This window comes from Protopterus annectens, chromosome 7.part1 (assembly GCF_019279795.1).
Source record: "Protopterus annectens isolate FY-2018-M chromosome 7.part1, PAN1.0, whole genome shotgun sequence".
Classification (NCBI taxonomy): domain Eukaryota; kingdom Metazoa; phylum Chordata; order Ceratodontiformes; family Protopteridae; genus Protopterus; species Protopterus annectens.
In genome coordinates, this window is record NC_056740.1 from 240,141,358 (window position 1) to 240,165,716 (window position 24,359).

Genomic DNA, 24,359 nt, shown 5'->3' on the forward strand with positions numbered 1-24,359 from the left:
CCCACACACACACACACACACACACACACACTCCTCAGAAAGTCAGGCTTGTTGATCTCTTCCTTGTTTAGCTTCTTGCCTGTCTTTACCTTATATGATGGCTACCACTGTTAAATACAGACACTCACACAAACGCAGACACACTGACATACAAATATATATGTAGGAAGTGAGACTGAGTAAGAGACAGAGTCAGAAAGATATATACACAAATTTATAGAAAAACTGACAGATATGGTTTATGATGGGAGATCCACTAAATGCAAGGTACATCAAAGCAGAGTTAAAACTAGCAATTACTTATATATATATATATATATATATATATATATATATATATATATATATATATATATATATATATATATTGAACACAAAAAGCTGCAATACGTGATTCTATGCTGATCTAACATATATTACATGAGAATCAATGCATACACACATACACACAAACACACACAGAAAAAACAAATCTGTTAAGAAATAATTATCATTAAATGCTGGTCATCCTGTGAACTTTAATACATAATTACTAAATAATTTATGAACTTTTTGTATTTTACTTAGGTTTTCTACCCCATTAAAATCTGGCAACACTATTGTTAATACAATGTATTACATAAAGCAAACAGTAAAAATGTTGTACTATAAAGATGGAAAATGTGAACTGTCTGTTCAATATAATTGTACATATATAATCATTTGTCAAGGTGTAAAAGTGTTGCACTATCTGTCCTTTATTCTTTGCACAGCTATAATCACTTTATCTCTCATCATGTAAGTATCTACTATCTTTATTCTACCAGTCTATCAGTGTATACTTTCTCTATGTATTAATTGTGGAGCTTTTCTCACCTGGCCTCCCTTGAAAAAGGACAGCTTGTCTAGTTAGACTTTCCCAGTAAACAAATGTAAAATAAAAAAATAAGTAAATAAAATAAATAAATTGATTATTTTCAAAAAATGAAAGAAAAAAAAAACAAGCAGAATACAGTATTGTACTCATAGAACTTGATTCTGACATGCATATTTTACATCATATTGTTTGACCTGGGATATCTATGGTCTGTACGACTTCACAATATACAAGAAATGTTGATCCATAGATTAGAGACTCCCACATCCCCATAAGCATGAAAAGTGGAATTAGAAGTATTCCAATATAAATTACCTAAAAGCAAACCATGGGATGAATTTATTCACATAGCCTTCCATTCTGATGAATATATTCCCCATCCCCAAAATGTAACTTCAACTTCTGCTATATAAAAGTATATACTGAACCTCTCCTTTTTATAGTATTGAACAATCCTCTAAACAATAACTCCACCAAATAATATGCTCAATAAGTCCATTAACGGAGTTAAAATTTTTAACCAATCCATTATTATATTAGCATATGATAGTATCATTTATTTAACAGGAAAGTCTGACTTGGAATGAAGCCAATTTTCAGTGGAGGCCTGGGGCGAAACACTCCACACACCTGTCTTTGTAATGTGGGAGGAAACTAGAGCACCTGGAGGAAACCCACACAGATGCAGGGAGGGTATGCAGACTCCATACAGAAGGCACCCAGCGGAGAATCAGACTGGAAAACCCCTTGCTGTTAGGCAACAACGCAACCGCTGAACCACTGCACGGTCCGATCATACTAAATCCCATGGCTACAACTTTAAGCTATAGGTGAATGTGTCCTTGAAATTCTAAAATGTTGTGAGTGAAATAATAACATTTATGCATTCTAGATAAACTCAGTATCACATGCTTCATTTCTAAAAAATATTGACAAGCCCGTATACCAAAAGCATGCAACACTGACATGCATAGTTCAACAAATGTAGACATCCATCTATAATTACTTTCCTAACTTATCAAACATTATTAAAGTATTATAAATGTAATTATTTTACCATTTACCCATAGGTTATAATTTAAAATCTATCCAGGGTATTCTCACACATTGTACACATTGGTCTACATGCAGTGAGCATCCTGTTATTTTTACACAGACTCATTGGCTCAAGTCATAATGTCAGAATGTGGGCAAACACCTCTTTACCTCAATTGCTGGTGCATGGAATTGCAGAAAGTTTGACCAACTTAAAATACATAAGTGTGACTGCTGTTTACCACAACAGTTTCAGAATGCAAATTTGTTTTCCTGTTTTGTATATAACCACATTCTCTTTCCAAAATGCAATTTTATATTAGAAGTATTACTATAAGCTAACCCAGGAACTTCCTATGTTTTTGAATCAATTCCTGATCCCTGGTTTAGTTAGTATTTTAAAATTATAATTATTTCAAATAAGTTGCTAAACTACTTGGATCACTCACATTTCTCAAACACAAACCAAAATCAACATCAGACATGAATGCATCCTACTGGATGCCACTCAAATAACTCAGACACAAATCAAGATTAACAACAGACATGAGTGCTTTTTATAGTACAACTCAAGATGTAAAAGAATCCTTGTCTAATATATAGCGAATACAGTCAATTCTACTCAAATAACTGTGTACAATGATTCTCACAAGTAACAAAGCACAATGTAGACTATGCTGTGTACAGTAATACAGCTTCAAGTAAAATCATACAACTTATATGACAATACATTAGAATATAAAATAAAAAAGACATTGCTTTGAGGAAAAACTTCAGTTTGTTTTCAGCTTTACTGGCTACTATAGTGTCTTCTTTCAAATACTAATAACACTCCTGAGGTCCACTGTCAGATTTTTTAAAGAATAAAAAAATGCAGTGTACATGTGCAGTTGTTTCATTTTTCAGAGCTTGGAATTGTGGGATAGTGCTCTGATTCAGTGCTCCCTGCTCATGAAGGTTTCAGTCTTCATTGTCACAATGGCATAGCGGCTTATGATCACATACAATGGCTTTCATACAATGACTAATTTAAATTCTTTTATCTAATCTTATTCCACTGATTGAATCACAGATGTTCTACACAGCACAATACTGAACTGTATCACTTTGCATAAAATGTGTAAAAAAAAAAAATATATATATATATATATATATATATATATATATATTTATATCCTGGATCCTAGATCCTGGATCCACTCCCATGTATACAGCACATCGGGCAATGAGCGCACTTCAACACTTGTTGTTTCTGTAGCAGGTTCGGGTTTTAAGGGGTTGAGTTGCTAGCCCGAGGCCCAACCCTCCTCAGAGGGTGGACCACACACTTATACATTCATACCTAGGGTCAGTTTAGAGTGTCCAGTCCACCTACTGCATGTCTTTGGAATGTGGGAGGAAACCTGAGCAGCTGGAGGAAACCCACATGAACGCAGGGAGGATATATATATACACACACACACACACACACACACACACACACACACACACACAGGTTCCTAGGTTCATAGGTAGGTACTAGGCTATCAGCCCAGGGGCCTAAGTAAGCCTAGCCAACAAGCTTCCCTGGTTTTCACTACCCAAGAAAGTTATTTTCATGTGCCCCTGTCGAGCAGAGTTACAGAAGTGATCCCCGGGGTGAATTTCCTATTTCCCATCCACTCATCAAGATTTTTCTTGAAGACTGCCAATGAGGAACTCTTCTTGACATAGATGGGTAGCTTGTTCCAAAGTATGGTAAATATCTGGGACAGGAATCTATCCCTCCAGCATGTTCTGTTTATTGTGGTGACAAGGTTTAGGTCCCTAGACCATGTAGGGATTGGGATTTCTGTAGGTGTAGCATGGCATATATATATATATATATATATATATATATATATATATATATATATATATATATATATATATATATATATATATATATATATATATGGGTCTACTTTAAAACACCAATATGCCAAAACACTGACGACAAGAACACCGAGACCAGAAGATCGACATCTGAGATGACCGACAGTTTAAAAGCACGAAACTTCACATGCCCGACAAACCACAATCCCGACAATCAACAAAACAAAACAAATACCTTTTCGGAAAAACTCACACACAACACAAGCACACCAAAAACCTTACAAACCTACACTAAACCTTACATACACAACTATCTATGCACTAACCTTAACCCAAACCCTAATCCTAAGGACCGTCACTATCGCACACTCACCTAAGCCGTGCCCTAACCCTAATTCACTTAACCCGCCCCTAACCCCAAAGTCTGTCACTATCGCACACTTACCTTAACATGTCGGTGTTCTCAGCATTGGGCTTTTAAACTGTCGGTCATCTCAGTTGTCGATCTTCCAGTCTCGGTGTTCTCAGCGTCGGTGTTTTGGCCCATCAGTGTTTTCAAGTAGACCTATATATATATATATATATATATATATATATATATATACATAACATTGATATATTACCTCTCTTGTATATAGTGTAGCTATAAAGCATGACGTCTCAAGCTAAGAGTTTTCAGACTAACAATGTCTACTTAAATCAGTGTTAGTTTTGTGCATTTGTGTTTTGTTTTGCTTATGTTGACTTTGCTTTGTTTTACATCCAGGTCATGACTGAGAAGAGCAAATGGACCATTTCTCTTTCCTTGTAAACAAATTGTAGAATAAATAAAAATAATCAGGGGATCCAGTGATGCCGTAGTTTCCATTGGCTGGAGCACTGTGATATGAACTTCATAAAACAAAGTACACAGGGAAAAAATTAGTAATATGCCAATTTATTAGTATTCAAAACAGGCAGATCAGAGAAAAAATGGAGTAACACAGCTCTTGGTCTTTTCATAAGGTAAGACGAAACATGCAAATAAACATGATGGGAAATACTATGGCTTAACTTTGAAGTAGGAGACATAACAGCTCAGTTCACATGGAGCTTTTCAACAGGTGGAAAGTAGTAAAGGATTCAAGGAAGGACATTTTTAAATTACAGCAAACAATAAGCTGCAGCTAAAGAGAACTTGAATGTACCAGAAAGGTTCAACTTTAGTATGCCTACATTCCTGAACAGTTCAGATTATGATGCCTTACATGAAGTATACCTTGGATACTCTTGATCAGATACCACACTGGAGAGAAAACTATTAATTATAGTACTCCCAACTAAGTAAGGTGAAAGGATATACAACATAAACACTAAAAACCACCCTGGATGGAATCACTACTTAAGAGTACTTAACAGTAAATAGAACTGTGGACTTAAGCCACAACAAAAGTTAGAGTGAGTGCTATTAGGCAGACTGCAATTACCAGGCTATAGGAATACATAGGATGCTGTTTAGAAACAAATGATTATTTACTTATGTCTTTAATTATCTTTTTATTTTTTTATTAACTTGATAAGTAAACTGAGTCTGTGGACTTTATTTTCAGCCATAACCTGAGCAACAAGGGTAAAGTCAAATCTCAAGTGAATGGACAAATTAAGTTAAACAATCAACCAATAAGCCTTTAATTCAGAGCTAAATGGGGAATGTAGAAGTAACCAAGGCTGACACAAAGTGAACAAGCAAATCTCATGGAATTGAATCAAAACTGCCATTACATAGGCAACACATCCCTATGTAAATCAAACCAGCTGAACAAAGTGAGACCACAGGTGACTATGGCTCTCTAAAGAGGAGGCAATGCATTAAATCAGAAAAATAACACTTAAAGGAAGAGTGAGACGGAAACATGAGAGAGAAAGAACAATAATGTAAAAAGTTGAAAGAAATAAGATTGATAATGGGAAGATCAAAATCTGAAACGACATAAAGTGTAATGACTACAGATACATAAAAGAATTAAAAGAAGAAAACAAAGGGAAAAGCACTAATACAAATAAAGGTAATGCAAAGTAAGTGGAAATTAACAGTGATAAGAGAAACGCAAGGAACAATTGCAGAATAACATTCATGTACTGTTGTTGTTGGAGAATGGTGAAAAAAGTGAATGGGGAAAAAAATCTGTGCTTTGTCCTTTTCCTCATCTTGAAATGTAGGATTGAACTAACAGTATGAATGCTTTCAACAAACAAAACAAGAAAAATATTTTTCTGGAATAGTGGTCCCAATCTACTCTTATAACAGATGTCCAGGAAGAAATATTAAAAGTCAGTGGCCAATAGTCCCCCACAAAGAAGTGAGAAAAGAAAAACACCACGGAGAGCAGACACAGCCAAATAATCTCTGGATCTTGATAAAGCCTGATATTCATCAGGCGAAAGCGCTTGATTTATTTCATTTGATTTATTCTTTTGGCATCGACAATAAAGTTTCCAGGGATTATTTGGCTGTGTCTGCTCTCCATGGTGTTTTTCTTACTAGACTTTGGGACCCAGTTCGTATTTTTGTTTTAAGTGAAAAAAGAACTTAATGTAATCTGACCACTATCTTTAGCAAATAATTGAACGATGAGGCAGTGACACTCAATGAAGGAACGAATGAAGGCAGAGGAAGATACGGAAGATACATATGATTTCAATTCAGAAAACTGAGGTACTCTTAGCAAGGAGTGCAGAAGAAGTTTAACATTCTCCATCATGGCAGCTCTTGTTCGCCTGCATTATGCTGATGTTTTCCACACCCTTCAGTTGCAGTGGGAATGATGGAAGCACTTACAAAGAAAAAGTAATGTTTAGAAACCGCTGAGGCATGTGACACAAGGCAGCATGCACTGGCATCAAGAATGTCATATTACTGTAATCTATCTAATCTAAATACAGTCTTCTATTAATCTGCACAGTTCATATCTCTCAACTGTCCAGAATTGTGCAGACCATCCAGATTTTTGCCTCACAGTTTTGGTCTGTTCCTCATACAATATGTGGTTTTCTGGCAAATTACTGAGGATTGAAGCTACTAAATAATAGACATCTTATCCTAACTATCTTACAAAGTGGTACCCTAAGCACGATGGAACAGTGCTACAACAAAGTTGCAAAGTTCGCCACAAACTCTAAATATCACACACACCACTGCAAACCACTGATCGACCTATACTGGCTTGAAATCCCCAACCAGCTTGCCTTTATTCAGCTATCCACCTTGCACAACCTTATTTTCAAGCCTACTGCCTGCCCTGCACTAGCCAATCTAGTCATACCTTACACACCAGATCAGAAGACAAAATCTCTTAGCTATCTCAAAACCCGCAAAAAAACAGGTCACTCTCTGTATTCATACTCTGTCTCTATACTTTGGAATTCACTACCTCTAGCTACCAGGTTTATTCCTGTCCTAACCAATTTCAAAGTCTCTTTAAAAATCATCTAAAAAATACATGGCTCTGTTCCTACATAAAGCCTGCCTAACGCTCAGCTCTTCCTCTTCTTCCACATTAGCCCCATCCTCCTCTTCTGTCACATTTCACTCCCTCATAGTCTGCAAGATCCTAAGTCTCTCCTAACTCCTTCTCTGTTTCTACACCATATCCTTAAGCTACTGCTCAGGCTCTACTGCTTCTATTCCTTTTAACTCTCTCACTACCTTTCTGCATCACTGACTTTCTGGCTATTATTTTCCTAACTGAAACCAAAATTCTATTTTTTCATGTACTATAACAGTCAATGTCACACATTGCACCAGCTACATATGTACTAATTTTGCACATTATCTACTCATAGGCTGTGTATATGGTGAGAGTGACTATTATTGTCTATAATGTTTTAACACTATAGAATTGCTTAGATGAGTAGTATATATTGTAATATTTTGTAACATAGTTTATGTTCTTTCATCTTATTTTGTATAGTATTTCTAATTTCGTTTGTATTGTATTGGATTATACTGTATTTGTATTGTACTGTATGTTGAGATTTTCTCCCCGGGCCTCTCCTGAAAATGGGTTCTGTAGACCAAGTCAGACCACCCCAGTAAACAAATGTCAAATAAATAATAAATAAATAAATAAATTTGAATTTCACACCTAATATCCTTCAGACAATGCACACTAATACAAAACATCTTATTCCAACAACTTTCTAAGTTTATAACAAGATTTTTAAGTTTATAAGGACAGATTTGGGGCTTTTACCCCCCCCCATACTATTTTGGCTTTGCACAACATTCTTGTGCTATGAGGCTGAGAGGTATATTACAATTATGAAAAGAAACACCGTTGATATTGCTTATCCACATGTTAAGAATGTAGGAATGTGGAGAACACTGGTGTCACTTTAGTTTGAATTAACACAATGCAGCATTACACTGGATAAAATAGCTAGTTTTGTTATAAAAAAATTAAAATAGAAAAAAAAATTGTGTTGCAAATTAATTATTATAGTAGCAGGCTATGATAGCAAAAACTATAATAAGAAAAGCTAATAGAAAAAGTTGAGAATTAAATGAAAACATATTTTTGTTTCTGGTATAAAATTGATACTATGCCAATTATTTGTGGATTAAATTATAAGCAATGGAACACAGATGCTGATGTTTATAAATTGTCAGATTCCATACAATCTATGTCTCTCTCTCTCTCTCTCTTTCTGTCTTTTCTCTTTCTCTGCATTTTCATTTTTTCTGGAATACCTTATCTCAAATAAAACACTGATTTATGAAACTGTGCCATTTCAAAATATTTATTTGTTTATAACCTGACTGGTCTTAGAATGAAAAAAAAGCTTAAATGTATCTGGACACATTTTAAACAATTTTAATGATTTGTCCTAATACTGAACATTATACATGAAGACCATAAATTACTTAGTAAGGAATACTGGTATATTTCAAATAGCAGTGTGTCACTTCTTTGTGATGTCATGTTACATATTAGTTTGAAGACTCTTTCAATGTGTACCAAAGAAAGAATTCTTATGTCCTCTCTGTTGGCATTGTGCAGTTATTTATAGCACTGAAAGGGTTTACCCTGGCATTACATCACTGCCCACATATGACAGTGCCTGTAAGGAAGCCTCAACTATTTTTTTTTTCATTCATGATTGCTGCTGCCTATATTTCTAAGTTGAGACTATTTGTTAAATCTAAACCCATTAAAGTTTGTTATTAAGTATGTGTAGCATTTGCATATCACCAAAAATGACTTTTTTACTGTGTGTGTGTGTGTGTGTGTGTGTGTGTGTGTGTGTGTGTGTGTGTGTGTGTGTGTGTGTGTGTGTGTTTGTGTATATGTGTCTGTGTGTGTTTCTTTTTCACAACCTGAAGCATAAAACCTGTGACTGTGTTTTGTGTAGAACTTTTAATTCTGTTACTTAAAACTAAGAAACTGGAATGATTTGCTAGAAAACCACACACTCTATAAGGAACATGCCAGAACTATGAGGCAAAAATCTGGACATTCTCTGAAAATCTGGACAATTGAGAGGTATGGTTGGAAAAATATTTACTTATAAAAAAAGGAGAAAAAGTAAGAAGAGGAAATCTGAAAAGCAGAAAAAAATGAAACACTAATCTACTTTAAGACCATTGTCCACATCAGAGTTTGCAGCCTCTCCTAACATTGTTTAGCCAAAGCTTTTCTCAAGTTCCTGCTTCAAGTTTGAGGAGGGAATGTGCATGCCTTGTTATATGAAAATGTAAGTGCTGTTTGCCAAAATAAAGTCTGACATTGCGGTATCTCTGAGAATTTCCTTTCACTGATGTACAGTCAGCTTGGACTTGGGATATCAGGCTGCAGGAGTATTGCTCTTCTGTTAAAACAATAATAACATGTAATAGTGAGTTTCTTAGTTTTCTGTTTTTTTGCATGAATCACAATTACATTTTCAATGTTGAGAGAGTTGCAATAATGTGTCTTGAACTTCTAATAATGCTATCCATTTCTCAGGCCTACAAATGAACCCTTACATTTGTTTGAATATCAGTCACCTACAGAGTATAAAAGCTTGAGTAACCGACAATAATATTTCTGACTCAGGATTCTCAGCTACTACCATCTGAGTCCAGCCACCCAAACATGACACAGGTGTTATACAAGTGTACAATGTAGACCTATGAGGATATTTTTCATTACGATTTTATAATATTGGCATTCCCACACCACACCTTCATTTTTTTTGGAATGAGATAGTCACTGAATTTGCATGCTTTTTAGAATGAAGTGCTCATATTTTGGGGCACACATTTCAGTTCAGTCACATTGGCAAATTGCAATTTCAGTTAATTCTGTTTGTAAGGGGTTCTAACACCCCCAATATCCCTCATTTGTATAGTCATAAATGTGTAGAGGAATTATAGGGTATCCCAGCCCCCCCCCTTCTAAGCAGAAGTAATGGAAAACATAGTTTGCAAACATGTTTCAGTAATACTTAATGTCAACTTCTGAATGTATATGTTCTGTTTTAGAGGTTAGTATAGTAAAATATATATGTTTCTGCAGCTCTTCTCCAGTTGTATTTATGTGTCATGCATACAGTATTGCTAATGTTCTTTGAAACAGCATACAATAAAATTAAAAAAAATCAAAGAGACACAAATGCTAGTGTTTCCACCTTCACATGTCACCATGGATAGTCTAGTATCATAATACCTAAAGGTTTTAAGGAGTATGTGAATCTAGGCCTTCACTAAAAATGTGCCAGCTTTGCTCCCCAGATCTTGTATGGCTATTTGATCTAAGCCTGTATTAGACTCACAATGAAGGCAATATTATTTGAAGAATACATTGTAATGATTCATCTTTGAAAGTCTCTCTTGCAGTAGATCAAACAGTGAAGCTCTCTTCATTAAGCAGCTGTCATCGGATTTCCAGCTGTCCTGTCTGACAGTGTTGCCGGCCAAAATTCGCCATGTCACCAGGTGGATAATGGATGATACTTCTGCACAATCCTTTTTTCCGTTCTTACTCTACCTTTCCATTCCTCACTTGATATTTAGTACCACAACTCTAATAATGCATGAATTTCATAAAGATCCAACATGATTTTATTACCTTTAACATAAGACCCCAGCAAACATCCGCTAATTATGCAGCTGGGAACCTATCATAAGTAATATCTTCAAGGACTGATTAAAATGGCAAGTTCCACGTTATGTTTCTGTTTTTCTTCATGATGTCATTTTTGCTGAAATCAAATAGTGACACGCAGCATCCAAAACATGGGGAAAGTGAAACATAAAAAGTAGGAAGTCATTGGAAAGATCTTATTCATTAGATGCATGCAGCTCATTTCTAGAAAGTAAGCTCTTTAAACTGAATTTATTTAAGGTTTCTAATGCTTTGTAAATGCATCAACATTTGACTAAGAAGCAGCTACAGAAGTGTCTAACAAGGTTACATTTCATAGGAATGTCGCTTAAGTACTCACAGCTTTATATAGAGTACGCCTTACATGCCTCCTGGCTAAGACTGATTATATTTTTCGTAAACATTAATAACGTTGTACTTATTCAGATTTTGAGCTGTTGTTTAATTTTACAATCTCTTTACAGTTAGCAAAATTCTGAAAAACTTAGATATTATGAAATGCTTTAATTCTTTGTTAGTTGAATATGGCTATCCTAGCACTGAAGACTTTTATTTTTAAATTCCAGAATTGGGATACAAAACAAAAAGATGAAACAATATGTTAATATTTTAGTAAAGCCCTGAATTTTGTTTCAGATGACCTGGTTTGACAAGTGGGCAGTATGCTGGGAGGAGCTGGTGGGGGATGGTCACAGTCATGTTCCTATGGTTAGCAAGCTTCTGCAGATATTGAAGCATGGCATGTAGACATAGGATCATAAACAAACAATCCCCACCTGTCCAGCAGATGTTGGTACTAGTCTTTGTACCCAACTCTCATTTCTCAGGAGAATAAACTCACGGGCCAGCTATTGCCCCCTTGGAAGAATGAATAGGTCACAGGAGAGACTAAGAGGCAGGTGTATTGGCGTCCAACACTCTTATCATGAAGACTTTTTTTCCCTTTGCCGCTGTGTCCTCAGCCAGTTAGTTATGCTTCCCTCTCTCCATCTTTCCTTGCTGTTCAGATTAAATGCCCCATGCTACTCCATTACTGTGTTATGTATCCCTATTATATCCTCCTCCTGTTCTCTGTCAAGGTGAACAAATTCAGTTACACAGACATGGGGCTGATTCTCTCCTTTATTCAGCTCTTAAACTATTTTCTTGTTACAATTAATGTTCTTGTAACACTAGACATTCTTTTTTTTTCTGCCTGGTATCCAAGTACCCGAAGTGAATCACACTACAGCATGCTCACTACTGTCAAAGTGTGATCTTACTATATGCTAATCCCATTTATCAGTTGTGCAAGTGTTATTTATTCCATATATGTCTAGCTAATGTTCAAGTACTCCTTATGCATAGCTGTCATGCTCAGTGCATGGTAAACCTTGTCCATAACACAGAACTCCTCTCAGCACCACCCTCCACTAAGTTTTTGATTAAGTCTATGTTGTATTATCTTGGACATTTATTCAGAGAAGAAATAAACTCTACACTTTTGTTCTTCCAAGATGTACTGCTAACCTCTTTTAGGATGCTACCTTACACCCCACCTCCTTGCTAGCCTCTACTATCCTCTAGACCTTTTCTAATCAACCTTAACTGTCACCCAAGGTAAGTCACTTTAATAAACAGGAATATTGATGTTTTAGTACTTTTCTCTCCTGAGATAATCTTGCTTGGAATTATGTCCCCCTAACCACTTTTAGCTGAGGTATGGACTTTACCATAACTTGGTTAGCTGGTGGATCAATCTCTTTCTTCCCATCTAACATTTTACATGACCAAGTAAGCAATCAGAGGCCTACTACCTGCTTCCCTAAACCCTTTAGGTTGCAGACCTCCCTGTTGTTATTCTATCCTTCATACCTACCAGTTTTATTTTATCATCCATAATCCCCCGTGACCTCCAAGATAGGTCTACTTACCATTATAAGCTACTCTGTTTACCTGTTCCTTTCCTCTTGCCACCATTTTGGTTGCATCTGCCTCAACCCTCTTGGCAATTTTCCTACAATCATCAATACATCCAGCCTCCTTAAGCTTGAGAGCTCTAAGCTCCATCCATATCTTAATATTGTCTTCCTTCTTCATTTGAGTCTGCTGTGCCCCTGGTCTCACAGATTGCCTTGATAACTCTCTGGACTGCCCCATATTTTTTCCCCTAAGTGCCTCTTTGTAGGGTTCATGGCTCAAGATACCCTGCTTCCTCTGCTACTTCCAAAACACCTTCTACCCTTCAGTTCATGGGGACAGGACCTAGTGTATATATAAGGATCTAGTGTGTGTGTGTGTATATACATATATATATATATATATATATATATATATATATATATATATATATATATATTTATACATATATAAAATCCCTTCTGACAGCTGCAATACCATGATTCTGAGTTTCTACACCATGTTGTGAGCACTCTAACGTCCCTCTCCTATGACATAATCCTTAATCCAGAATCCTCTATAAGCCTTCTACAAGTCTGGCAGCACTAAGATCCTCAACCATAGTACTAACCAACTGTAGGTATATATAATTAGCCCCAGCCTCTTTTCCATTTCTCAGCCCATGATAATACCACTAAGGGTTAGTTAGATATTGTCTGAGATATATTAATCAGATAATGTATGCATTGCTTTGCCTTGTTCTGCCTTACTTTATGGAGGCTTCTTCCACAATAATGAATATTGTAGACCATTTAGTTTAGACATCTAAATCAAACATGCATCCATTACATGTAAATACTGCAACCATGTAACAAGGATCTTAAATTCCGTATGAAATATAGTGTGACAAGAATGCTATATGGTCATGGTGTGTCTATTTTATTTACTATAATAGTATCTGTTACATTACTGTTGTTTTTCTTGAATCTGTTACACAGTGCTTCCTCGTTATTTGAACTGTCTTAATACAAATTGCAGTGACTTCATGGCTGAACATGGACCACTTCTTCAACCACAAATTGAACTCTATGGTGTGAAGGACTAAAGTCATGTTTATGCTAGGGGCAGGTATCACGCTGGAAAATAGTACTACACGTGTCATTAGTTTAAGGTCCTACTCTCATTTTACAGACTTCACCTATACAGCTCCTATTTTACTCCATTAGAAGGCCAAGGCATTTATATCCTTTTCTCTTAAATCACTCCAGTAATACTATGGCTTTATTATCTATCCTTCTCAGTCAGAACACAAAGCATGAACCTTAAATTCCTTCTCCCTTCATTCTCATTTTTTTAAACAGCAGCAATTTATTTCTAGTTTCAGTATTCTAACAGTGAAGTCCCATGAAATAAGTTATTTTCCTCTTTGGCATCCAATTATATTCTTTTCTGAGTCTCATTTGTGAAGATTTCAACATCCAACTTTATCTTTTCTTTTAGTGCCTCCACTGAAGAACCAGTTTCAACCACAGTAGAACAATTGCAGGGTTGCACCTTTCTGGGCCAAGTATTTGTTTCCTTCATATTTCACTCTGAATGCAAGAGACAATTTGTGATTTTCTTTCATAAGATTTTTCAGTTTATGTACAATGTGTGCCTTCATAATTAATTATAACAAATCCTGATGGATCTACAACACTCAATGACAGTAAACTCTTGGTGTAAGTTTTATTCCTTGAACTTTCGTAAACTTTGTGAAAGTAGCAGTAGCATTTTGTTGTCTTTCCTTTGTCAATCATTGTATAAACTGACATAATTGCTTTTTGAAAAGGGGTGTGTTTTATATGGATAAATCGCTTTAAGGATAATGAATTAGATACAGTGATTTGCATGTCATGTGGTACACAGAAGTTCTAGTGAAATCCGCTGGACTATAAATTTCATGGAAATTTGACTGGTCTGTGTATCTCTGGGTAGTTTGCTATGCATTCTACAACTGTAGGTTTAGTGGTTAATTTTTTTATTAGGCTCTAGTATATTTTGAAACAAGACATCAGGACAGTCAAATTGTTTTCTTAAATCAACTGGTATTTACATATTTCATTATTTACTTGTATAATCATATGAACATATTATTTAATTTTGGAGTCCATGTAAGCATATCTAAGACACAGGCCTGTTGTTTTGATTGGATTAATTGCACAGAGCAACTTTATGTGACTTTCACAGTGCTGTAATATATACAAGTTGGACATGATGAAATGCAAACACAGCTCTTCATTTCTATGGTGTAACTCTTCATAATAACCCGAATGCTTCAGTGTTTCCCTGCATACATTTCTTAACTTTGCTACTTGCTTTTGGCATTAACTGGGCTCTTTTCTCTGTTTGTTCATCATACCTTAGGTTATGCAATCATACTTCAATTGCCTTGCAAAACAAAATGCAAACTGATTGTCAGACATATGACAAGGACAAGAGGTGGGGTGGTGGTGTAAGGCGTTTTTGTTTTTACAAAGACAGGTGGGGTTGTTTGAGCCTCACAAGGGATAATTGGCTAGGCTTGCAAGGGCAGTTAGCCTAGTAAGAAACTATGAAAAATATGTTTTAGCACAGGTGTCCCAGTTATTATATTTTGGATGCAATACTACCTCAGGAAAAAAAAAATGACCATCATAGAGGGGATCATCCCAGCAGGTATAGTTTGATTTTTTTACTTCTTTTTATAACCATCTAGAGCACAGAGATATCAGTATTCATGTCAAGTTAGATATTGTAAGGAATTCTAACCATACTATGAAACTCAGAGGATATGACAGTAAGAGGTTTGAAACTACACAGGTGCTGAGAATATTTTGCAGATATTACCATATTTTCCCTTTTGACAGTAATATAAGAACAGAAAACAGAGCAGACCAGGTGTTGTCAGCAAACTACTATAATTTGAAATACATGCAAATATAGTGAATTATTATTTTTCAAAATAGTTAATGAGTGTCTAATTACGAAGGGAAATTTTTGGAATATGACTGTGCATGTATACACACACACACACACACACACACACACACACACACACACACACACACACACAAATGGGAGGAAGGCAAACAGATGTAAATTCATAAAATAAAACCATCTCATTTGTTAATTTCACTGAGGCACACCAAGTCCTGCCCTAAATGCCAAAAGCCAATCTGATGACAGCTTGTTTTATGTGGTTAGAGGAGAGGTGTCAGTGCTTTTACTTTCTATTCTGCATTATTTTTAAGTCTGCACTCTGTAATAATGCTATAGGTGCCACACTTTTAGAGCATACTTTATTCATATATTTTCAGGGAAATTATTACCCTCCTAGGCATGACCAGGTGTTTAACTTTGCAGTCTGTTTTTGACCAAGGTCTCACATTATCTTCATATCTGAAAGCTGCAGCAACACTTTGTAACAATACAGTAACAAGAGGAAATAAGCGAAACATTATAAATGCAATAAATTAATGTGAATGAGAAAAAGAATGTAAACTGATTTGTTCTGGTGTTTCGATTAAGTGCAATTAGTTACGAAGTCACAAAACTCACAAAACTGTGTTTTATAGTGAACACACATAACTTCTCTGAATGAACCACATTCACCATCTCTACTTAATCTAACTTACTGCTATAGTTACTCTGTCACGCTCCAAAAGGTCTGCCAGTTTTTGAATGAGTTTTCCTCGCCCAGAGGCGTCCATTTGCCTCCATGGAGAACCTCTTTGGAATGCGGCTGTTGTTGCTACTCTTACTGCTTTATCTATATCTGCCTTAAAAAGGAAAAAAAAAGAAAACAAAAGAAAAAGAAAATCTTAGTTATGAATGTTTCATGACGTTATTCAAATCTATCTGTATCATACTTTGCTTCAGTAGAAATCCAGTAATATACATTTGTGGATAATACGCTTGTAAATGAATAACAATCTAAAGTAAAGCAGCAATTGAAGCTGATTGCCTGTTACAAATAAAGATATAAAGTTTAGAAGCATCACAAAGGAATACTGTTTAATTATCTATTATTTATTCTTTGATTACTGGAGAAGTCATACTGAATGGTGGATGAGTGTGGTCTATTATCTATCATTTATTCTTTGTTTATTGGAAAAGTCATGCTGAATGGTGGATGAGTGTGGCCTATTATCTACCATTTATTCTTTGTTTATTGGAAAAGTCATACTGAATAGTAAGTGTGTGTGGCCTGTTATCTATCATTTATTCTTTGCTTATTGGAAAAGTTATACTGAATGGTGGATGAGTGTGGCCAAGCTCTGTGGTGTAGAAGGATGATGCCCTGACTACAACCCAGGTGCTGGGGGAGCTGGGGAGGGGCAGGTGAGGAATGTGCAGTCTATGTCAACTTGCCTGTCTTTGGGAGGAAAATGGTAGGGATCTGTGTGTCATCAAACATGCCTTTGTAGAGACTTGGACATGTCTCCAAGTCTGTAGGCAGGCTACCAAGGTAACACAGGGGTTGGATGGGAATGAACAATCTGACAGCATGGAAGTCATGTCTGCATCATCATAGTCACTCTACTCAGCTTGAAATTCCCTTTGTGGCATTCTAAATCCCTGCACCTAACAGCATGCATGATTCTTAAGCCCCAGCTCTTGGCAGTTTTAAGTTAGAGTGGCAAGTTATAGTAGCTGCAGTCCACATGGACATTTTGATCCTGAACAGTAAGGCTCATCTGCAGGGTCACAGTAGGATTATTCTGAGACTTCTTTCCACCTTGGCTACATAAGGGGTCTCCCAAGGGAAATGAGTGCAACGGACTAATTGGGGCTTGTTTAGAAATCATCAGCCAAGGTAAGTGGTGTCAACAATAGAGGATGAAGAGGCTGAGAGTGAAAAGCTTCAAATACAGGGGAGGACAACAACACAAACAGAGGCTTTACACAAGAACAGACATTCAAAGTAACAAGCTTGATTATATTGTTATGGCGTTAGAACTGAGATTTGGTTCCAAGATAAACAGCAAAACAGCTAAACAGATAAACAGCAAAGTACAGTAAAGCACACTTAGAAATAGTTATCGACATGAGATTTATAGAGTTACTTTTGTAACACCGCCCATTGTTGCAGAGAGAGGGACGCAGATGGACAGAACTAGGTGATTAGCTGGGGTGGTATTTTGCCTGGGAGAAGTAGAGCACCTTTTCTGTTGGTGATTATTTATGTATTACATTTTAATTTACAGATTTGCATTTAGTTGGTGGCAACCATGATTCAAAGATCTAGAATATATGAGATAAGTTCCCATGTGTCCTACAATTTAAATATTATTAATATGTATTAGTATATTGTCAGGCAGCCATTCAATGTCAGATAGTTTTGCTAAGACTTTTTTTATTTGATCACTGTAGTATAGTAACTGTCCTTAAATAAAGTAAAAAAAAAAAGCTAGCATATGGATATATGCCCTCCTTTCCTCTTTTGATGGGCAGTCATATGCTGTTGACATTCTTATTCATGCTAATGGAGCAAGTGCCTCCTTTCCTAACAATGCATTATTGATTTTTATCCATGTGCTCCTCCCTCCTTGGTTGTGAGGTGATAAGACCAGCCATTTGTGGAATCCTGAATGGTCCTGATGGGAGTGATCAGATTAATTTTCAGAAATGGTGAGGTCTGGAGCTGGGTCTGGAGTGCAATCCTAAGATCCTATAAGGTACAGGTTTGAATGGCCAAATTCTTTGAGCCATACCCTTGTCTATATTCTAAAAGTAAAAGTAAAAGTTCTTGGGTGGGTGGGTCGGTGAGTGGCAGGCAAGGGGGTCAAGGGCTTACTTATTGACCTGTGAGTAACTAAGCACTTTTCTTTCAGACATCAGACATAATGGTTACATCATGCTCTCATATAGGTCCAGTTAAGAATCCTTGAAGTAAAGTCATTTTGCTAGTCTTTTATATACTGGGTCTCTAGCTTATTGTGACACCAGAAGCACTGAAATGGACACATAGAGCTACACTCAGGGGAAAGGTTAACAAGCAGAATAAATAGTGCCATGCAGTTGGCGAGGTTGAGCTTGTCTATTTTTTTAAGTTTGGGACTGAGTGCTGATCCTTGGTGATCCTGCCCACTAATTCTCACTTGGTCAGACTTGATCCTCTTGCCGTCACCTAACAGGACAGCAGCAGTGCTACATTTTCTCCAACTCTCTGCTAGCAAGAAAGAATCCTACCTCCTATCTATAGAGCAATAAATGGAATTTGTGGAGATAGACTGTGCCACGATTCGGAAAGTGAATGCAGCTGTGGGCACCCAGCCTAAGTAACAGCATTTGCACATGGACTTAAACCCAGCGCACTGCTTTACATAAATGAGGGTGAGTAGAGCATACTTCTCAAGTATCTCACTTTATGTATGAAATGCACACATAATGCTGTCTTCCCAATTTATGTCAGTGGAGTCCCAGTAAGAACTCAATGATGTGTGCGCATTCAAAAGACTCATTCGCTTTAGGCTGCAAATTCCTCTGAACTATCCTGTTTTAATATAAGGCCTTGTGATGGGTTGTAACTTCAGTTTATTCATTCACAGGTTAATAATTTTGCAATGCAGTGAGCCAAGAAAATTAACTAAAGTGCAAAAACAGGGCCATGCATTGCAGTGCTGCAGCAGTTAATGTTATCCCCTCACAGCAAGGGTTCTCCAGTTCACTTCTCGACTGAGTGCCTCCTGTGTGGAGTCTTCATGTCCTCTCTGTATTTGTGTGGGTTTCCTATGGGTACTCTGGTTTCCTTCCACATTCCAAAGGCACGTGACTGGAATATTTCTCCCTGGGCCTCTGCTGAAAATAGGCTTTGTTCAAGTCAGACTTTCCCGGTCAACAAATTTTAAATAAAGCAATACATTATGTTTCTACTCCATATACACTCCAAATTATAGCCAGCTCATATACTCCCTAAAACATTTGTAAAGATGTGGGATATATTCTTGAATGTTTTAAAATCACTGAATGTTTCCCATATTAACGTTGCATTATTTACATAACCCTCTTAAACTCTTGTATTATCAAAATTGCCTTTAAAACACATTTCTTTTTTCATCTAATACATGATGTGTGCCATTTATATTCCTGCTTTCTTCTCACTTCTGAAGCTTGGTAAATAGCTGGCATGTTTGCCAATTTCATTATATTGTGTTTCTCTGTTTTATAGTTAGTCTGTTCTTATGGTTGCTAGTTAGAAGTTTGTGTCTGGAATATTGTTAATTTTGTTGATCATATCTGTAATAAACTTGCTGTTCAAAAAATACATTACATTCCTGCACCAGCAGGGTCTACTGGATAACAGTGCACTGAAAAAGCATATACTGGATGATATGGTTCCAGTCATTAACAAGGAAGAGGTGCAGTTTGTGGGGAAATAGACACTGAATCAGCATTCATGCTTTTGTCAGATAAGAAAGAAGATTGACTGTTATTAGGGTTTGCAAGCAGGCAAGTGTATTACATGGACAAATAATGCCCATATGGTGTGCAGTGATCAGCGATCATTTTGAAAAGTTCAGTACTGAAATTGAAAAGACTGGGAAAACAGATAACTCAGGGAAGAGGTGAGGATGATAAACTACCTAGACGATTTATTGTTTCTAGACAACAGCTTTGCAAGGAAAAGCTACTTTTTCAAAAGATTTGAGAGAACTTAGGGCTCCCCTTACCAGGGATAAAACAATAGGATTTAGTAAGAGTGAACTTTGTAGGAATCTCTGCAGACATGGGGAAGGTGATTCTAGCTGTCCACATTAATGCTGCGGGCATTACCTGAATTAATAGTCAAATTGCTAGACAGGAACAAGATGAGAGTTGTAGCTCTGCAGAGTTGGCCAGGGCATGAAACCTTCACTTACACACAGGTGGGACAGCAAATAAAGAGGTACCACAAGGCATGAGAAGTCAGAGTGATAATGAATGAGATCAGAAAGTTTGGCAGATCTTTTTATTACAGACTGATGACATACTGATTAGGAAAACACTGGTGTCCAGGAAATCAGGATGCAGCTGTTGGAAGTGTGATGGTGAAGCTTTTTTCAGTTTCCCTCCCTTGGCCCCATAGGTAGAAACAGACTACCTGACAGTGAATGTCTATATGGACGGCTGTTTTTTCCTGAGTATTCTTTTTTAAGTTAGTACAGGGAAAGGAGCTAGTTAATGTACAAGTGAATTTTATCTATGACAGCTTAAAAAAATAAATAAATTATGTGAGAGAAAAAGGGCAGTGCCAGGCATATTAGATGAAATGGCTGATTCACTGCCATGTTTTTATTTCCAGAAGTTTCATAGCCTATTGTGAAACATGCAATTTAAGGGATTAGTTATTTATTCCATGGTAGTTTAGAAAACGTCTAACAAAAAGTTAATCAACTGATTTGCTAGTTTGAGGCTTACACCACCGAAAGGGATATACCACAGCAGTTCAGTCAAAACACAAGGCTGGTATTGAAAAGTCATATCATGGTGGTAGTCATTAGATTAATGACTGAGAAATACAGAAAAAGATTAGTGACCACTATTGTGTCAAATCAGCTGGTACAAATAGGTACAAGGATAAGGTCGGAGGGAGTAGCTGATAATATATTGACAGTGTCTTGTGAATATTTGTTACAAACCATTTTCTAGTTTGAGTAGTCCCTCAGTGGTTCAAGGTCATGAATGAAATGAATTTTCAGATAGTCCTTAGCTGGCAAATAAATAAAGTCATAGATAATTAAACTAAAATATTAAATGGGCTGAAAAAGTTTGGGGTGCAGAATAAATGCAGGTACAGCAATAAGGCATATGAGGCATTAAAGCAAGATACCACCTGCAACAGGTTGTTATGGTTCAGGTGTATGTAAAAGATCCCATTGCATTTATTGAAAAGAGAAGGGTTATTCCTGCAATAAAGTAACTAAAACAGCTAAAGAACTACTACCTAAGGAATATTTTACCTTTACATGGCAAAGGACCCCACAAATGTTTGTGTGTGTAGGACTTGTCCTAAGTCTGTATTTGAACAGTATACATTTTAAATCGGATTTCCCACAAAACACTAAAATGAGTGATAAAAAAGAACAGTGAAATTCACACGTCTCCTAGAATTGTGTTGAAAAGGTAATATTTTTGAAAAGAAGCTATAAAATGATGGAGAAAAAAGAAACTACATTTATACTAAGGCTCAGGAGTGACAGGTGGAAGTCTAAGGTGTACAGGCATTATGTCAGTATATAAAAATATTTAGTGGTAATTATAAATAGTAAGGGCAAAAAAGGGGAGTGCAGATTAAATAAAGGAAAGAGAGCAGAGCTGTCAACTGTCCCTATTTTGGAGGAATGTTTCTATTTTCAGGCCTGATTTACCCCTGCACAAGACGTCTCTAGTTTTGGAGGTGTCAATATTTTTGGGCTTGATTTACCTCTTTATGCAATTTTCTGAATCTCCTCGTCATGTTTGATTTTGATTTTGATTTTGGAAGCTATTTAGTACCCAGAAAACCATACTATATAACGAACATACTAGTGGCAGTAATAATTTACAGAAAAAAGACATTTTACAACTCCCTGTATTCTGAAGCAAAAATAAATCACTCCGAGTAATAGAATTTTACAATACTTTTCATTAAAGTCTACAGATCTTACACAGTCTCTTTGACAGATTACTTATATTTTTCCATTCACACCCTGTTTTTTTAAACATATGTTTCTAAGTAGTATCCCATATTCCTGCTAGAAGCGGGAAGAGTTATATGCTATTTATTATTCAACTTTTATGTTAATTAGATGTCCAGATTTTGGGATGGATGCTCCTATTTTTCAAGTGCCTTTGTTCATATTTTCATTGTCTGCATCTTGACAGGTATGCGGTTGAGGTACCTTGATGTAACAGATATGTAAATGTGAAGAATGCCATGTTTATTATGGCTGGCAATGTATTACTGTTAACATTTATTTTTCACCTCCATTGTATGAGTGAATATTACAGTTCTGGGCTGCAGCCATATCATTTGGAAAGCTGAACAAGCAAAGACAAAGCCTGCAGGGTTATCCTTAGGCTTTGACCTGACACTGGTGACAATAATGGGGAAGTGTGTCAGATGCATCGGACAGGGATGGACACTACCTGTTTTATAGAGACATCAAAAGAAAAATGGATGTCAGATATTTCAGTTACTCACTTGGGTTAAATGTTCTTGGTGATATGGAAGCTGTGCAGTGACAGTGATGGATAACTGATGATTTTTCTTGTTAGATAGAAAGCATTATCATATGCTTTCAGTGTGGTTTTATATGGCATAGCACAGTAAGGAGAACGTGGGGGAACAGGTACAAATGGAAAGGACAAGGAGAACATTAACACTAAGATTAGAAATGAATTAAAACACTAAGATTAAAAATGTCTTAAACTAACACAGGGGCTCAGTAGTTAGGTAAACATTGAACAAGGAGCCAGGAATATTTCACAAGGAATTTTTTGTCTCAGTGGCTCAGTGGCATTGTCAGGGATATCTTCAATGATCATTTGTGGCATTGTCAGGGATATCTTCACTGATTATTTAGGCAAAGACACAAAAAGTGCCCTGCCAGGGTAAAATGTGTGCAAACATGTTGACAAAAAGGATACAAAAGTGATAGGAATGAAACACTTGACAGACCATGTTAAGCAGTCTGCAGAGTGATGGTGATAAACAAAATGAATGTTAGCACCAAGGAGTTTTCAGGTTGGCAGAGAATGACACTTGCAAACAATGAGGTTATCTAGATAGAGGCAAGTAAATGAATTGGGCATGGCAGCATATTGCCAATAGAACCTTGATGAACACTAAGTACGACAGTCTAGGGCCATGCATGGGACTTGTCTGAAGGGTGAAGGTCTGGCCATACACTTTGAAGAAAGGCCTATGGGAGTCCAACAACATTTAAAACACAAACTAAAAGAAACCTGAATTGGTCTTGTGGATAAGATGAAATAAAATATGAATAGGAAAACAGAGGTGAATAATGAATTTTTGAATTTCATTTGAATTTAGGTAATACTGACCGATCCAAAATAGATATACTATATAAACATTGACCATAATCTATCAGCTGAAAAAAAGTTATTACTAATATATCGATTTTAATAATTTAAAATAATTTCAATCACCATACTAGTGGTAACATTCTTTTTTGTTTTATTTTAACAGATAATTATATAAAGTAACACAAAATGCAGGCACTGTATGATTATATTGTTATGTGCATATTTTTAAGTATTAAGTTAATAACATGAGCAGTTCTTTTCCACCAGAAAGCAAATATGATACCAGTTCACACTTTTACCACAATCATTCCAGTGCAGCTTTGAGGATAGCCATTTCATTCTTTTCCCATTTTCAGCGAAGGACCGGGGAGAAAACCTCCAAAAAGATTAGCACAGCAAATACAGTAAATACAATACATATGTTAATAAAGTACAGCCAGAGTCAAAAAGTTAATAAGCTACAGTTTCAAGGCCAAGAAAGGAGCAAAAAGTAAATATACTATAAGGAGCACAGTGTGTTACAATAAACAATACAGATGAAAGGACATTTAATTAAGTTATTTGCTTACATTCATCAGTGG

At 36.2% G+C, this 24,359-nt stretch overlaps 1 protein-coding gene across 1 annotated transcript in view; it reads right to left on the reverse strand.

Annotated features, from left to right (window-relative positions):
* Positions 1-24,359, reverse strand: part of ALDH1A3 (aldehyde dehydrogenase 1 family member A3) — a 567,347-nt gene that overhangs the window by 420,688 nt on the left and 122,300 nt on the right. Inside the window, exon 3 of the mRNA XM_044078687.1 lies at positions 16,404-16,547. Coding sequence (XP_043934622.1) covers positions 16,404-16,547 — 144 coding nt within the window. The remainder of the gene's footprint in view (positions 1-16,403; positions 16,548-24,359) is intronic.